Source organism: Macaca fascicularis, chromosome 7, assembly GCF_037993035.2.
Source record: "Macaca fascicularis isolate 582-1 chromosome 7, T2T-MFA8v1.1".
NCBI lineage: Eukaryota > Metazoa > Chordata > Mammalia > Primates > Cercopithecidae > Macaca > Macaca fascicularis.
In genome coordinates this window covers 140,477,984-140,496,237 of record NC_088381.1, presented here as the reverse complement: position 1 = coordinate 140,496,237, position 18,254 = coordinate 140,477,984, and the positions used below count along the sequence as shown (strand labels likewise).

Here is an 18,254-nt window from a genome sequence, read left to right as displayed (position 1 = left end):
GTTATTTGTGGTAGCATTGTTCATTATTACAGAATATTGGAAACAACCTAAATATCCATATATAGAAGAGTAGTTGTTGAATAAACAATGGCACAGCCATACAGTGGAGTACTATGTAGCTGTAAAATAGAATAAGGCAGATGTCTATGAATTGATGCGGAGTCATTTCCAGGATATATTGTTAAGTAATAAAGCAAAGTAAAATAGAATATCTATAGTATGCTGACCTTATTGTAAGAAAAAAGACACATAAGAAAACCTACATGCATTTGCTCACTTGTGTAAAACAAATATAGGAAGAATAAACAGGATGCTAATGAGATTGGTTATCTACACAGGTCTGGAAGAATGGGGTAGGGAAAAATGGGAATATGAAAATGGGGGCAGTAGGGATAAGGGAGGAACAACACTTCTTAGAGAATACTTTCTTGTGTAGCTTTGACTCTTACAACCATCGTAAGGTTTCACATACCTCCCAAATAGATAAATACTTAAAATCAACCAAGATGTAGGGAAAAACTAAAATGGAATAAAAACCGTAACAAATAAACCTAACTCTAACATAAATAGATAATGTAACCATAGAGTTATGAAGAGTGAGGAAGAAAAGAATAACCTAAGTAACTTTGGAAAACAGTATTTTGACTGTGTGTTGTAAAGCTAAGGGCAGAAATAATTGTACCACAAATACTGTACTCTAGTTAATTTATTTTCATAGGTATATGAATTAGTAATTCTGAAACTACATATGCTAGATTTGAACTAATAACTGTGTATTGTGACTAATGAGAGTCTAGTTTCTCAAAGTCAGAAAAAGAATAACTAAATAAAGGGGGGAAGGCTAGATTGAAGGCATTGGTTTGGAATAGTGAGTATTGCTATGAACTCATGATTTTATATACAGTGTATTATATATAGTTTATACATATTATATCTATATCTAGCCATATGTGTACACACATATTAATAGACAGAAATAAGTAGAGATGTATGCATGTGTACCTACACATACATTTATTTCCTACCTGTGTTGGCTGGGAGGGCCTAGAAGCAATGACAACACAGAAGCAATGAAGACATATGGCATCAAGAAGTTGGTTTCTAAACACCATTCTCTCATAAAAAGAACCATGGATCCTTAGAGAAATGGCTGATTCCAGGGCTGGGATGTAAAATATGCCAGATGAGCCTGGAATATTATGTGGTGTCAGAAAATAAGGAAGTGTTTAAAAAATGAAAGGGTATTTTCATGTGTCTAGAGGACACAGGAAGCAACTTGAAGGAACCCTTAATGGCCAAATCTAGGAAAACTTTAGCTTAAAAAAATGATATTATTAGGTTATAACCTAAAGAAAAAAATAAATATCTATACTAATGTAAAAATTGAATAAATAAGTAAACAGAGGAGAGGGTAAGCTCTTCCTTAGAGCAGAATTCCAGTGAATAAATGTAGTGGGAATGGGGAAATAATCATTGGGAACACTTCACAGTTATGTGAGAACTGTCAATTGATGCTAAAATTAGTGGGCAAAAGTATGATGAGAAATAGGATATTTGCATAATCTCAAATATCCTATTTCTCTTGTTGAGGAGATAATCTCCAAGTATCTCTCCAACAAGATTACTTATTAGTATATTACAAAGGGAAAAACAGTAACTTTACAGTGGAAAATAAACAGCAGACACTACCTTAACTATATAATCACAGATAACATTACAAGTAATAAGACATACTGGCCTCAATTACCCCCGATACGATGCGCCGAGAAGGGTGCAACATTACGTTAGTGGTATTCTTGCTAAAAAATGCATGCATATGTGGATCTTCTCATGAGAAAAGATCCAACTGAAATTGAGTGACATTTACAAAATCACTGGCTTGGACTTTTTGAAAGTGTCAAGCTCATGAAAGACAAAGAAACTGAGGAACTGTCACAGATTGAAGGATACTAAGAAAACACAACAATTAAATGCAGTGAGGGATCTTGGATTGGATCCTGGGGAAAGAGACATAGGTGGGGGGCTGGGCATGGTGGCTCATGTCTGTAATCCCAGCACTTTGGGAGGCTGAGGTGGGTGGATTACCTGAGGTCAGGAGTTTGAGAACAGCCTGGCCAACATGGGGAAACCCTGTCTCTACTAAAAAAACAAAAATTAGCCAGGCATGGTGGCACATGTCTGTAATCCCAGCTACTTGGGAGGCTGAGGAAGGAGAATTGCTTGAGCCTGGAAGACGGAGGCTGCAGTGAGCAGAGATCACGCTACTGTACTCCAGCTTGGGCAACAGAGTGAGACTGTCTCAAAACAAACAAACAAACAAAAAGAGACATAGGTGGGAAAACTGGAGAAATTCAAATAAAGTCTATAGATTAGTTAATAGTATTACACCAATGATAATTTTCTGATTTTCATAATTCTGCTATAGTAATATAAGATGCTAATATTAGGGTACACTGAGTACAATTCTCAGCACAATTTCTGTACTTTTGTCTAAGTTTAAAATTATTTCAAATAAATAAATAAAAATACAGTGTGATGTTTCTCTAGCATCTTCTGAAGGTGACTAAGGTTTTAAAAAATATGTTTATGAACTGAAGATTTTAAACATATTTTATTTGTTGTAATCCATTATAGGTAAAATTGTCCCATCTTTGACCAGTGGTAGCATATTCAGGTAGGATCCTGAGTCCTTTTGACATACTTCTAATAGTATTTGATAGCTTTCTTACTTTGTAATATCTAAATATATTTATACATTTTATGCTCCAGACCTGGAATCACCTATTTCTCCCGGGACTCCTAGTTCCTTTTAGTGGGCAGTGGTCTTTGGAGAACATAATGTGGGTGCTAGAGGTGCTAATTTTGCTGTTAGTCATTGTTTTGGCGCACTTTGTGTGGACAGAGGTAGAAAATATTTTTTGCTTGTTTTAAAGATAAACTACACCATGAATTTATACTGATGCATCCAGTTCATACTTAGAACCAACTATTGAGTTTTGACTTCATTGGCCTACATTTCTGTTTTCTTTCAACCATGTTACAAAATCTTGCTTTTCAATGATACCAACATAATTACTCATTTGACGCACATAAAGCGGTCTCAGAATATTGATTCCGATATTTACACCAATAATATAATTGCTGAACATTACACACACACCCATATGTATGCATATTAGCATTTATTTATGACTTTAAGTTATGTCCTACTAAGGATGTATTGTCAGATTAATTGTTTTATAGTCATTTGGAATAGTTTCTCTCTGTGTGGTTATGCCACCAATTGGTTCCTGGATAGTTGGTAGTGAGAGGTACTAAAATTGTGTTTGTCATGAGAGTTAGCATGAACTGGGGGTTCTTGGTGGTGGAAGAGAAGAGAATATGGTGCTAGACAATGGTCAACCCATGCAAAATGCACTTAAACTCTCAGGTGCCCAGTTTTCCTTTGGGAAACTGTAATCCAGGATATTCTACCTATTTGTATTTCCTATGTAACTGCTATAGTAGGGGTTATTGCTGTTTTTAAGGCATTAATAACACTGTTTCTGACAAGTCCTGTCTGTTTTCTGTCCCCATCCTAACTTGTTTCTCCTTGTATTATCCTATTATCCCTAAATCAAATTGTCCTGTAGCTTATTCTGGTTCTACAATAATGATGTAACTTTTTTGGCGTAAACTACAGTGTGCTCGTCTTCATCCTACCTTTCTGACTGTTCCTTCTCAGTCTTTTTTTCTCTGCCTACCCTGTAAAGTTGGAGTACCCCAAGTGTCTATTCTTGACCTTCTTCTCAGTAAATTCTTTTGGGTCCTTGATCTTTCAGATAATTCAATGAAAGCTATGAATTTACTCTTTCCATAGAAACATGTACTTTCTACCTATGTACAAAATTGTATGTATCATTTCAAGGGGTTCGTGGACACTCCTCCATGAAGACAAGTTCAAAGACATTTGCTTTCACACATTCCAGGCTTCCTCTCCTAGGACCTTCATTTGCCATCTAGTTACAATGACTCCCAAATCCATATCTCACACCCAGACTTCTCTCCTGCTCTCTTCAACAGCCTCCAGGTCATCCCTATCTGTAGAACATGTCTATAGCTGAGGTTGCCCTCTCCCTCCCATGAGTCTGCTCTTCCTCCCATGTCCCAATGGGTGACTGTATCATCAGGCTTGCTGACCAAGCCACAACCCAGAGGGCATCCTTGGCTTCTTCCCTATCACTCTCCCCATCTAATCAATGATGCTTAAATGGGAGCAAGACCCATTTCTTTCTCCATGCCACAGTCGTAATTCAGGCCACAATCATCACGCATCTGGATAGCTATAGCAGCTTCCTAACTGGTCCCCTGGCCTCTTGAATGAACCTCTCTCCCACTGGGTATCTACTCTTACATAGCAGCTAGTAAGATCTTTCTAAACTGCAATCTGATCATATCACTGCCCAGTTGATAACTCTTCAAAAGCTCTCCTGTTGCCCCACTGATGGATTTTAGCATGACAAAAAAAGCCCTCCTTGCTGGCTCCCTGGGGATTCCGACTGCTATATCTAATTTTATCCAGGATTTCTGCACTGGTGGGAGCCAAGGTGAGATTTGATACAAAACTTTATGTTGAAAAAGTCTTATAAGCCATCCAAACACTTTCAAAAATCACCAAATAGAACAGGGCTGAAACTAGGGGGTGGGGCCAGATCACAAACAGTTTCTGAGTAGCTCCTGTATGCAAGGAAGTCACTACAGTGGATGCAGTGATGAAGAAAACAAGATTTTCCCCCAAGGGCCTTATAGTCCATAAAGAGGATAAAGGGTGGAAAAAAGAGGCATGTTCCAAATTAATTAGTCAAGAAAACAAACATGTAGATGTCTTTTTTTTTTTTTTTTTTTTTTTTGAGACAGAGTCTCACTCAGTTGCCTAGGCTGGAGTGCAGTGGTGCAGTCTTGGCTCACTGCAACTTCTACCTCCTGGGTTCAAGAGATTCTCCTGCCTCAGCCTCCTGAGTAGCTGGGATTACAGATGCACGCCACCATGCCCAGCTGATTTTTGTATTTTTAGTAGAGATGGGGTTTCACCATGTTGGCCAGGCTGGTCTTGAACTTCTGACCTCAAGTGAACCACCCACCTTGGCCTCCCTAAGTGCTGGGATTACAGGCATGAGCCACAGTGCCCGACCAAGAAAACAAGCGTGATTAGATGTCTACCACATGCCAGGCATGTAACATAAAGGAAAATGCATTTAAATGTCACAGAAAGGGAAAGTACCACCGGGCTCTGCAGGAGGGAAGAGAGAACTTCCAGTTGAGGTAGATTAGCAAAGTCTTTGTGGAAAAGAAGTGCTTGAAGAAGATGTACTTGAAGGGCAGGCAGGGAATGGACATGCAGAGAAAGGGTCAGGGGTCTGGGAGAGCCTCTAGGCAGAAGTAGCCATTGGTGCAAAGATATGGCCTGTGTCCTTTGAAGTTAACCACAATCCTGGGGGGACCTGTTCTCACCTGGGCTCCAGCCTCCAGACAGTGAGGAAGCTTCTGGAAGCCAAGGGATGGCACTACTTGCATTTTTCTACATTCTCATGAAACCCTGAAGAGGGTCTGAGGTTCATCCCAGTACAGCTGTTGCCCATTTCACAGATGGAGGGAGTGGAATCCAGAAGAATTCAATTAAGATCTTCAAATATATAAAGTCATGGACAATAGAGACATTTTCTGCCCTTTGGAAGCAGAGCTATTGGCTCTGGAAGTTCAGAAGAATAAGGAATCCTTTTAAATTTGGATGTGAGGTGGTAGTCACAGAAGGCTTCTTGGAGGAGGTATGAGTTAAGCAGAACCCTAAAATAGGTGTAGGATTTATATAGGCTGGGAGGTAGAGGGGGAAACTCTAGGTGTGGGAAAAGCACAGGCATGTTCACGGAACAGTGAGGACTCCATGTGGGACCTGGAAAGGGGATCCAGTGAGGCCGATGTGGAAATAAGGCTGATGGGTAAGTAGGGGCCACACATTGGCCCCAAATAACGGAATCTCTCCTCCTCTGTGCTTGCTCTGTGTTCCACCAGGACCAGCTACTCTTCTGCGATGACTGTGACCGTGGCTATCACATGTACTGTTTAAATCCCCCGGTGGCTGAGCCCCCAGAAGGTAATGATGATGAGGTCAACAGTAACAACAGCAGCAGATACTACTACTACTAGCACTTACTGAGCTCTCACCATAGTACAGGCCTGTGCTAAGGGCTTTACATGTCCATGTCTTGTCTCATTTAATCGTCACAACCCCACAATGTAGGTACGACGACTGCCATTTTACAGATGAGGAAACTGAGGCACAGTCCAAGCAGCTTAAATTTCAACTTGAGGGCCAAGGAGGTTTTTCCCAGACATGCAGTGGAGATGCTGGGGAGGTGTGAGCTTCCAGGGGAACTAGCGCAGGGCCCGGCGACACTAGTTTGGAGGCATGACCAGGGAGTGAGGGTCTTGATAAGAGTTGAGCCCATCTCCTCTGAGCACCTGCTTTCTGCTGAGCCACAGACTCCGGCACGTTTTCAGGCCTGGGACTTGGTTTCTGCATTGCCGAAGTTCAAAGGAAACAGGGTTTACAAGAAGTTAGGGGCACTGGGGTGGGGCTCCAGAGTTAGCAGAGGGGCTGCTACTAAAGCCATCTCATTTCTTGCAGGAAGCTGGAGCTGCCACTTATGCTGGGAACTGCTCAAAGAGAAAGCCTCAGCCTTCGGCTGCCAGGCCTAGGGCCCTAGGTCACAGAATGTGACTTGCTGCTGGAGAGGCTAAAGCAGAGCCCAGCTCAAACCAGAACGCGCCCTCTTCCTACATATCCAGACAGACCAACTGTAAGGAAAAGAAATAGTCCCAGAGGGGCACGGACACATGGAACCAAGAGGGCGAGGCATCTCCTGACCGCCCCCGATATGTGCGGAACTTCAGCCAGCACCTCCTTGTTTCTACCGGAAGGAAGTTGCACTTCGGAAGAACACTGCCGGCCCTAGCCCTGTGGAACCCCTTTCACTTTTGCCCTAGCACCGAGGCCCTCTCATTGGTTCCCATTTTAAGGGAAGCCATTTCCTGACCACTCACCCATCATTGTGTGTAGTGTGGTGTTTTTTATCTATTGTGTTCCAAGAAATCTTCGCACAGCCCCCGCCCCCTCCAGCTTAGGCTCTTCATCCTGAAATTCTCACCCGAGGAATAAAGGGCTGTGGAGAAGTTGTTGTTTATGGCAAGCCTCACTGGAAACTTCTAGACTTGGGGTCTTGCAACCCCTTCTTGTTCCTTGGTGTCTGTGGAGACAAAGAGTTGCCTTCTAGAACCTCAGCAGTGGCATCCACAGCCAGCCTGGTCTTGATCCACTGCCTCAAGTTACTAGATGGGGGCGGGGAGGGAGGGAGAGGCGCTGAGCCATGGGAGGAAGCATTGCGGAAATGGTGCCAAGGCCCCGCCACAGCCAGTCAGTACTTGTTATCCATCGGGAGAGACTTTGCAAGGGGCCAGGCTGGTTCCTTGACCTTAGAGCTGGGACATCCTTTAGGTGAGACCAGCCACAGCCTATGGACAGAGGAAGACGGTCAAGCCTCTGCCTCTCAGCCCACCTGGGTCTGGAGAACTGGTTCAGCTTCCCCTGGTGGGACTCAAGAACCAGGAAGGGGAGTGAAGGCTGCTCAATCATGTGTCTGAATGCTGGATACAGGGGGCTGCAGCTTTGAGAAACCTTCAGTATTGATGCCACGCTCTGAATTCCTTTTCCTAAGTAATTTCTTCTTTCCACGTAGTGTATGTTCGCTATTGTCTACTGAGACCTGACTGGGAATTTTAAGATTCCCAGGGGAAGGAGAAGATTGTTATCTAAACAAATAATTAGGGTGAGGTGGTCATCATTCACGACCAGGGTGGCCACATTTTAGAACTCTTAGTGCGGGGGTTACTCTTGTCTCCTAAGCTCCCCAAACGTGCAGGACTCTTGTTTTAAAAAAAAATGTGTCTAGAAGAAAGAGGTGGGGAGGCTGAGCTTCCGAGAACTCTGTGTGTTGGAAGATAGCCCCGAGGGCTGGAGCGGATTGGGCTGACTTTGAATCACAGCAGCAGCACAATAACTGACATATTTCTGGAAAAATCATTTGCCCGAAGGGCAGGTCTCGGTGAGCGGAACCCTCGCGCATGCTTGGCTTCTCTGAAATCAGCTCCATCTCTGTGGTCCGGCTGCTCACAACAAAGGCCCAGGTTATTTTTAGTTCTTAAGCTCCTGAGGAAGCTCCCGGAGACTCGGGCTAGTTGGGCCACTTCTGCCCGGCTGCAGTATTTGTGCTGTCCCTCAGCAGGAGTGCTCCTCTCCAGGCTAATTGCTCTTGGTCAGTGGACCCAGGGCAGCTTGGCATGAAACCAAGCAGTGTGGGTCTCCCCCACGCTTCTGCAGAGTGACCTGTGGCAAGCGATGGGGGTCACTCTCCTGCAGGGGCCTGTGGCCTCAGAGTGAATCACACACATACATAATGGTCTCATTTAAAGGGCCCCTGGTCCGGATGGAATTTTCGTCTTCCTCATAAGTAATTTCCTTCCGCCTGCTGGTCGGTGAGCTCGTCTGAATCCTGAAGGCCCAGGGAGGGATAGGGAGGGTGACATTCCATCAGAGGGGCACATTTTCTCTCCTGACTACTCTAGCTCTCTTTCTTCCCACAAAACTCAAAGCAGGCTGTCTCCAAAGGCTAATAATTGGTTTTGAGAGTCATTTTAATTTAAATTTAGAGAAAAAAATTCCCCAAATGTTCCCAAATGCCACAATAGCTTAAAAACTTAAAAAGCAAGTCTGAAACCCCAAATTGTGGCTCTACAACTTGACACGTCCTCTTCGGAGTATGTGTAAATTTGTTTTCCACAGAAGTGCAGGCGATAGGGCACCCCTGTTCTATCTCAGCCCCACGTCTGCTTTGCCCACACAAGCTGAGCCTGAGCTGGGTCTCCCAGGCCAAGGCAGGGCACTGGAACTTGCCTGCAGTGGTGAGGGTCAGGGCTCTGGAGTGACATTAGGATGGCCCTGGAATTCCCCTCTCTGCTTCATTACTCCCTGCAGAATGGGGCCAACCCATTCTTCATCTTTGGAGGCCTCAGTTTCCCCATCTGGAAAGCAGGGATAGCAAGCCAACTTGTGGGCTGGCACTGTCAGGGTACTGCAAGCAGACAAAAGCCTCTATGGTCACATTTATCACCTCTGTGTTGAAAAGAGGACAGGGTTGTTAAACGTTAAATTGGTTTCTTTTTTTTTCTTTTGAACCCCAGAGAATGAGCTAGAATCATTCTCTGAGCTCGAATCACAAGATGCCTGTGAAGGATCATGGTTTCTGTGTTGCCTCTGCCATGGAGTAGCTGTGTGACACTGGGCTAGTCACCTAACCTCCCTGAACCTCAATTTGCCCACCTGGAAAATGGAGATAGTAACACTTGCCCTGACTATTCCAGAGCGAGATTGAGAGTTTTGCTACATAAACAAGCACTGCAGAGCCATGCTTGTCTGGGAAGAACTCCAGGTATTTTCCATGTCCACCTTCTTGTGTGCATTAGCCAATGTTAGATGTCTTCTTCATATCTCCCTTGTGACCAAAGGGAGTTTATATTGCCAGGGCCGGGCTGCCCATGGTCAGGGTCCTGGCAAAAGCTGTGACCAAGGAAATCATGACTTGCATGGGCTGTGGGGTGGAGGTGAGGGATATACATGGGGTTGGGGACTTTAAAATGAAGGTGCTCAGGATACTCCCTTCTATAAGATGAACGCAGTTGAGAATGGAAAGGTGACTTTTAGAGAGGGCTATGATTCGTTTCAGTTCATGGGTAACGCTCACTTTTTGACGAACACTGCCACTTTCTAGCTGACTGACCTTGAGCCAATGACTTCACCTCTCTGAGCCAAATTTCACACGTCTGTAAGGTGGGGAAACATGGCCTCTCCAGCATGGTCTTTGCAGTTATTCGAGGTGACGTTGGTAAAGATCCTGGCACGGGTCTGGCACGATGATGATCCCCACTCCATGGTAGCTATTGTCATTTTCTGCAGAGGTCACCAAATGGGGACAATGATGGGGTTGTCTCCCGGCTCAAATGCTGGGAACAGCCAGGAGACCTTTGCTGGGCTTCACCGGGAGGCCTCTGTATTGTGGCTCCAGCAAACCAGAGAGGTGAGGCTGCCGGATTCAACCCGGAAGTGGAAATCCTGTTCCCTGCAGGCATTTTTGAAACCCTGCTTTTGGGACCTGTAGCAAATCCAGCGCAGGCAACATTATGTGGAAATAGAAACAGGGCTCCTGCTAGGAGATTGACATTCTGGCTTTCCTTCGGAACCCCTCACTGACTTATTGCCCCTGAAGCAGGAGCCAGCAGGTCCCAAAGCTCCCCTGCTCCTGTCCCTGCCCCAGGGCAAGGTAGGAAGCCCAGGCAGGCTGAGCCCAGCCAACTGGAACCAGGGAAGAGCTCGTGGGTGGGTGGAAGGGAGGGAAGGAGGCCAGATTCCTCCAGAGCTGGGGAAGATAACAGGTTTTGAAGTTGGGGGAGGGTTTGGGTTTCACAGTGATGGTTTCATGATACCCTGGAGGGTTACACACTCATGGTGCATTTTTGTCTTCGTGCTTTGAATACAGCCCGCTTCCTTTCAACACTCCGCTTAAAAGTTTTGGTGTTTTAAGGAAGAAAAATGAGATGATTGTTATTACTTTTCCTTTGGGAGCAAGTGGAGGAGACCTGCGCTCTTTTGTGCCGCTGAAGAAAGGTTGCTGGCAACCTCAGGCCTCAGGGCTCAAAAAGAGGGGCTTATAGTCTCCTCTTTGGGTCTGCGTGTGAGGAGGTGGGGGGCGTTGTGCTGCCCCATGGCCCAGGGCAGGCCCTGAGGACCACATCCCTGGTCCCCAGGCTGGTTTTTAGCCTGTCGTGGAAGTGGTGGGACAGGAGCAGCCCCTTCTTTTCTCACTCCCCGGCTGCCCCTCCTGGCCCCTCTTCAGGGGGTCCCAATGGAGAAGTTGGCCCTGGCCAGAGCCACGCTCACACTCCCATGGAAGATGCCACAAGTCCCAGGCCTGGCTCCTTGTAGCAGTGGTGACTTGGTGTCCCTTTTAGCAGGCTCCCATTCCTGGGGAGGAAGAGAGACAGGGGTGCCTCGGGAAGGGAGGGTGGGAGGGCATTTGGGAGGGGCAAAGATCTCTGGCGGAACAAGGCAGAGAGCTGGATGTCCTCAGGCAGAAATCCTGGAGCTAAGGAGCTGGAGGGCAGCAGGTGGGAGTGAACAGTGATTGAAACTCTGTTTTTTTTCCTGAGTCTTGTGATCCTGGGCAGCAGATTACTATTATTATTATTTTTTAAAAAGGCCAAACCTCTGCCCAGTTCTGAACTCTAATTCAGCTCCCTCTTTCTTGAGGCCCCTTGTTGATTGTGTGGGGTTTCAGGGATGCTTCTGAGGGCAAAGCAGGCCCCTCACCCAGCTGGAGAGAGAAGGCAGTGAGGGAGGGCTGGATCATGCCTGTGGCCTTGGGGAGTGAAGCATTTCTAGGCACTGCTACCAGACGGGTCAGGCCTCCAGGCTCCTGTCCCCCAAGCCCAGGACACCAGTAGCTGGGAAGGGAAGCGGGGGCCTGGCCAGTCCTGCTCCTCTGCCCCCTGCAAAGTGGACAGAGCTCCTCCTCTCCCCGCGGTGTGTTACCCTTTTTGCAATCTTACTCCCATCCCCAAAGCATGCTTTTTGATTCCAGGTGAAGGGGAAGGATAGTGGTGGTGGGGAACAGATGTTTTAATTTGCCTCAGGCCTACGAGTCTCCCTACCTGAGCCCCAGCTTGCTGTAGAGTCTAACTGGTCTGTGGCCAGAAGGTGGGCTCCATAGCTGTCTGGGGGTTGGGGCTCCCGCACCCATTTCTGAGCATTCCTAGGGTTTAGGAGTCTGCTTATGATTCTCTGCCAGAGGCCACGGCCACCAGCCCTGAGTGTGGAACAAAGGGACACAGGGGTTAGTTCAGGGCCTTTGGGCAGCTGGTGGAGGGTCTTGGAGAGCTGGGAACCCCTTTCTAGGGAGGCTGGAGACCCTCTGGTCTGTGAGTGGACAGCTGAGAGGGGGGCAGGGGGAAGGAGGGGAGAGGAAGATGTGGGTGCTGCCTGCTGGGCACCCGGGATGTGGGAGGACAGACAGCCTCCCAGGCAGAGTGAGTGGGAGCTGCCTTGGAGCCTCTCAGCAGCTGTCCCCGGGGAGGCCTGGCTGTGCGGCGGGCGCCCCCTCTGTGTGAGCAGCCCAGGCAGCTTGAGGAGAGGCCCAAAGGAAGTGCTGTCAGGAAACTCTGAAGAGGAGGGGTCTGGGCTTGCCAGTTCCCTACCAGGGGGTTTTCCAGAAGGAACAGGGAACTCCCTGCATGAGGGGAAAGATTTGGAAGTGAGTGGGTTCCTGGAACAGGCTCTCTGAGCTCTGAGTGAGCCCTGCCTGGAAGGGGGTCCTGAGATGACTCCAGCTTCTGTCCCCACTCCTTCCCTTTCTCTGCTCCAGTGCCAGCTTCAGGTCGCAGGGCAGGTGGCCTTGAGAGAGGGACCTTTCACAGTTTCCCCCTCTTTGGCTCCCCCAGGAGAAGGGAGTATTTTGCTGATGGCGACATTTCCCAGGGCAGGCCAGAGGAAGGCAGGAACCAGGACTGGCAGGCAGCCAGAACCCTCTTGGACAGAGATATAATTACTCATCATGACCTCTAGCCCAGGCAGCAAGCAAAATGGCCCTGTAGGCTGGCACCAACCCTGTCTAGCAAATAAACACGGCCGTGGTGGGGACGGGAGGGCAGGTAAGTGGGCCTTGTAGGAAATGGGAGAGGCCCGCGAGCCCCTGGGGCCTGTATATCCCCTCAGCAACACAACCCTACAGACCCCCAGGTTATATTTTCACTCACTGCATCCCATTTGCTCATTTGCTCGCCTCTCTGTATCTCTGTTATTCATTTCAATGTTATGAATATTGATGATGAGAACAGGAATGCCCATGCGTGCGTGCGCGCGCACACACACACACACACACGCACACACACACACACCCTGCTTAATGAACTAAAGGGAAACTTTGATGTTGCTCCAGGACAAGAGGGAGAGCCAGGGGCTGCTAGGCAAGGTGTGTCTTTCTGAAATCTTCTCCAGTCCCGCTCCTCTGGCTCTCAGCTCCTGCACAGCCACAGGGGTTGCAAAGGGAGCCTTGTGCTTGGAAAGCCACTGGCTCCATGACCTCTTTCCTTCTCTTCTCTTCGTTCACCTGTGCTTCTTTTCAGGAGAGACATTTGGTAATAGTTGGGGACTTGAAAAGTCTCAATTCTGCTATCAAAGGGATGCAAAGCTTTTATGGCTAGAATGGGGGTTGTGGTTTTTGTGGACTTGGTTTGCCCTTCCATGTCTACTCCCCACTGAGACCTCGATTCTCATCCTGCCCTCTCCCTTCCCTACACTGTTTCCTCCCTTCCCTCTGCCATGCTAGATGCTAAGGAGTGGGGTGGAGGTGGGAAGTGGGAAGCAACAGTGGTGTAAAGGAAAAAGAAAATATACCCCGTGCACATTTTCAACATGTAGTTGAAGAGGCCTAAATTAGGTACTAGAAAAAAATAAAGGACAGAAACACTGCCTGATACGTGAGCGAGAGCATGAAAATATAGAACGATTATCTCAGAGCAGAGGAGGTGGGGAGCAGGTGGCTGGAGAGAGGCGGGGTAGGTAGGCAGGGCGTCCCTGGCTCACCAGTGCATCTGGTCCACATGGCGTTTGGGAAGCAGATGGGTCCTGCTTTTGCGATGAATGGTCAGATGCTTAGGGGGCACTTGTGCTCCTCTGGCTGGGAAAGGGAACATAGTCCATCCGAGCTGCCCCCCACTCATCTGCCATGGTTGTCCACTCTGGGGGTTTTTCCTCTGAAGGAAAATGAACCCATCTTTTGCCTGCCATGAATCATTGCAAGGCAGGCTGTTACTGGCTAAATTAAAACCCTTGGCAGGGCATCGACTATGTGCAAGGCAATGCTCTAGGTCCTGTAGAGGCTGGAAAACAAACCACATCCTGGCCCAGCCTTCAAGTTGCTTTTCAGCTACAAAATTAAGTTCTGCCAAGGAATCGTGACTATAGGTCAAGCATCGCGCCACCACGGAAGGTAGATGTATATGTAGGTTTCTCTGCTGAGGATGCGTGTTCCTCAGTAGAAGACAAGTAGGTGGAGGCATCCAATGATTTCCATCCTGTGGAGGTTGAGGGGTCAGGGGAAGAAAACAGATGACCTCAGCCTAGTTGCTTTAATCTGCTTTTCCAAGCACTAGATGCCCTTGGATGACAGCATCCTCAGCATTAAAACTGGTGAGCTGATGAAGGCACCTGGGCTGGAGTGTGTTGGGCAGCCAGTGCCCCCAGTGCTGCTTGCAGGTTCTTGGGGTGGAAGACAGGGAGGTGCAATTGGTAGGGCCTGATCAGAGGCAGAAAATGACCCCCACAGTGGTCTTGTCCCTGCTAGAGAAAGCAGAGAGGGGGACTACTGGGGTGGGGGGAGCTTCATGCACAGATTGGGCACACTCCACCAGACCCCAGCAAGGTCAGCTGCCCCATGCCCGTGTCTGGCACTGCTGGTGTGTGCAGGGATGAAACCCAGCATCAGAGAGCTTTTCAGCAAACCTTCCATGCTCACCTTTGGCCAGGTGCTTGTCAGATCCTAGCTTCATGCTGGCTTAGACTGTCAGTTGTTTGTGTTGACAGCATTAGGAATAAACCATTTGTTTCATCTTTCCTTTTCTCCACACATGTCACAGCCAGATTTCAGCTTTGAGTTATTCCCTGAAGAAGCCACACCAAGCTCGCTTTCAAGCAAAATGCCTGGGCTTGGGGGAAGGCATGTATCTGTCCATGTGTGGATGTCGGCTCAGAGCTGTAGCTTCTCTGTGGGGCTGGCCCGAGGGAAGGCTCCTCTGGGGCCCTAGACAGCACATGGCTCCCAGTGAGGGGAATTCTGGTGATCTCTGTGGAGGTAGCCAGGGACGCAAGGCTTGGCTGTGAGTCTGGTTTTAAAGTGCGTGAGAGCCTGAAAAGCATGAAGGGGTTTGGTCCACTCACCTACTTGAAAGCCTGTGGGCAAGGTTCTCTTGAGCCAAGGCTCCTCTGAATGGCCCTGCTGGTGGAAGGGGTGAGGCAAAGGCCTCTGACTTGGACCCTTTCCACACCAGACTGGCAGCACTGCCCCCAGGCAGCCAGTGGTGGACCCTGAGCCTTCAGGCCCCCAGCTCCTTGAGGGATGAGCCTGGGAGCTCGAGAGCCAGCGGCTGAGCTCTGAGAATTCTCCATCTCCTGCCTGCCCTTGAGTGCGCTCTCAGTCTGAGAACACAGTCTGATCAGGCGCCCTCCCGCCTTGATGCTGTGCTGTGTGTGTCACACGGTCGATTCACAAAAGCCAGAACTAGACCTCAACCAGGTCTGCTCCCCCTCGCCAAGTGGGTTCAGGGTGAGGGCAATTTTTAAGCCCAGTTTCTCTCTTTGATAGCCAAGACATGGAACATCTCTGCTAAGAAGCCGAAAGAAATTGGTTTTCTTCTCGTTGCTGAAATCCCTCTGTGTCTCTTCTCACGGACAGGCTGGTCCAGTGGCTTTGGTGAGGGCACCTCCATTTATGAACACTGGGATTCCTCCGGGTGGGCTTTGACAGGTGGCTTCTGCGGTAGGAAGGACGACGAGGTCCCTGGGAAGGAGCTGCCTACCCGCTGCTCCACGAGGAAGCTCAGGCCCGCACAGGTTCCACCAGGCCTTGGATGCCCTCTGGTTGAGTCAGAGAGCGTGTGGACTTGCAGAAGGGGTGTGTTTAGTCTTCATTGCCCTTTCTCAGCTGGTGAATAGAGACCCTGGGCATCTCACAGCCTTAGGAATGTACTGCCCCTCCATTGCTCTAGACTGCCTTGGGAAAGGGGACCCTGGAAATGCACTGAGGTCTCCAATTACTGCCTCCATTGATGTCTCTAGACCTGCAGATACGACGCAAACCTGGGATCACTTCTTCCAGGTGTGGGCACCAGAGAGGGAAGCCACTGCAACATTTTATCCCCATCATTCCAACATGCTTGCTTGTCTCTTTTACCCCACACCCACAACTCCTTCTGAGACTCTTAGTCATAAAAGAATGACCAAGAGAGTTGGGCTCCAGCGAGAGAAATGCCTATGAAAGAGGGTTTCCCTTTTTGCTCCTTTGAAGGCCCTCCCCACTGATCCTTGGAACCCAATACCGCATTGCCTCTTGTGGATGAGTTTTTGCCTTGGTCTGCTTGGGTACTTCAGACCAGGACTGAGTCTGACACAGCTTTCATGAAGTTACAGAAAAGGGCTACAGATTTGGGAAGTTGTGTGTAATGGTCTTGAGACAGTATCTCCATTTGGCTCACCCTGGTTTCTCTAAAAAGCAACGACAGCAACAGACAAACAAAAAGCTCCCGCCTCCCACCCCGTTAGCTGTCCTCCTCCTTACTGTGATGTGGTTGCGGTCTCTGTCTGTAGGTGTGTGTGCCGCCTTGGCCCTCTGTCCTCTGGGGATGTGCCCTTCCCACGGTCAGGTTCTCACTCTTTCATGACTCCTAACGTGAAGTGCTGTGATGTTTCTGCCCTAAGGGACGTATCAAGCTCTCTGTGTTTCAGTGTTGGAGATTGAGGCTGTGCCACATCTCCTGCCATCCTAAGGGGACATGCCGGTTCTGTTGCTTCCCAGAGAGCTGCCAGATTGTGACAGTCTCCAGGAGAACCTACAGATTGGAAGCAGACCCGGGACTCGCTCTTCATTCAGAAGACTGGTGGCCCACGTGCCAGGACCGCCCCACCTCTCTTGCTGCCTTTTCTCCTGTCCTGACAGGGTTCTGGGAGGGAGACCTGTCGCTGATGGGATGAAGAATGACATGGGGATCGAGCAGCCTTTGTCTTTGGGACCCCTCGATATCCCATGGAACCCTCGCACGTTCTCAAAGACTGAGTCACAAGCCCCTACCCCTTCCTTGCTGTGGTTAGTATCTTGTTCTGTGATTGGTTAGCAATGTTGACTACCCACGTAGTGAATCTTTTGTCTGCAATTTAGAGAATGTGTAAACAAATAAAAGTCTTTAAAACTCTTGGAAACTCTTATTTTCCCTACCAATAGTTAGGACCTCACTTGCAAATGTAGAGATCCTGTGGGGGTAGAGCCTTTCATGTTGGGGTGTGCAGTAGGACTGCATTGTGTGAGAGAGAGAGAAACACACATGCATGTGCATCAGGCTCCAGAGAAACACTAGTGCTTTCATGGTTGCAAGGAGACTCCTGGAGCAACAAATTCCAGGTCTCACTTGCTGCCTGATGATGGGCTTCCCGCCACGTCATACATGGCACCAGGGAAGCCACAGTCACAGTGACAGCTTTCATGGGCACAGTGGGCAGCATAGCTTCAGGCCTTAACTGAGAGCTTCAGCTGCAGGAGTAGAGGAGCTCATTTTCTGGAGACCCCTCAGAGAAGATCCTCGGGCATCCTGAAGGGAGCCCCCTAGATTTTCTGGGGGAAGGGAGGTTGATGACTCAGAGATGACTCACAGCAGAGGTGGGGGAATACGGTTGGGGGGAGAGAGAGACCTCTGGTGCAGGACCCATCTAGAAGCCAACTGAGTCATTGCTCCTTCCTTCTCAGCTGCCTTCCATAAAGGCAGTGAGTTGGCTGCCCTGGGCAAGGAGCAAGAGGCATCACAGAGGACGTATCTGCCCCTAGAGTCTCCAGAGTCTGCTTAGCAACAGCCTTCAAGGAACAGCTTCTGGGTATAGGACTCCTGGTCCATGCGGGAATTGGTTTCCTGAGGCTGCAAGTTAAGAGTCAGTCTTCCAAAAATAAATTTTAGATCGATAAATAAAGGCTTCTACTCTATGCTAGGTAGTGGGGCTACAGCAGAGAAGACAAAGCTCCACCTCTCATGAGGCTCACAGTCTTGCCAAGGAGGCAGGCACCAGACAGCTAATAATACAACATGTGATGAACGGGGTCAAGGGGGGAAATCGATGGAACTAGAATACGAGCTCCCTGGTCTCAATCAGTCAACATAGTTTTAGTTGGAATCTACTGTGAATTTTGGTAAGACACAGGTGGGCATGGCAGTGGGAAGACACCATGTCACTTCTTATTCCTCCCCTAAGTGAGTGCTGCACTGTTCTTTAATGAGTCATCCGTGTGCCTTCAGCCTTTGCTTTTCTAAGCATAATGTGGGGCCGTTATTTCAGCAGAGGAGCCATTGATGGT

The 18,254-nt window shown here is 48.2% G+C and overlaps 1 protein-coding gene across 2 annotated transcripts in view; it reads left to right on the top strand.

The window, feature by feature from the left end:
* The window catches only part of DPF3 (double PHD fingers 3), a 286,943-nt gene extending 269,837 nt beyond the window's left edge, over positions 1-17,106 (top strand). For both annotated transcript variants that reach the window (XM_045396660.3, XM_065549017.2), the window contains 2 exons: positions 6,049-6,130; positions 6,665-17,106. In XM_045396660.3, the coding sequence (XP_045252595.1) occupies positions 6,049-6,130; positions 6,665-6,735 (153 nt within the window). In that variant the 3' untranslated portion in view covers positions 6,736-17,106. The remainder of the gene's footprint in view (positions 1-6,048; positions 6,131-6,664) is intronic.
* The last annotated feature ends 1,148 nt before the right edge of the window (positions 17,107-18,254 follow it).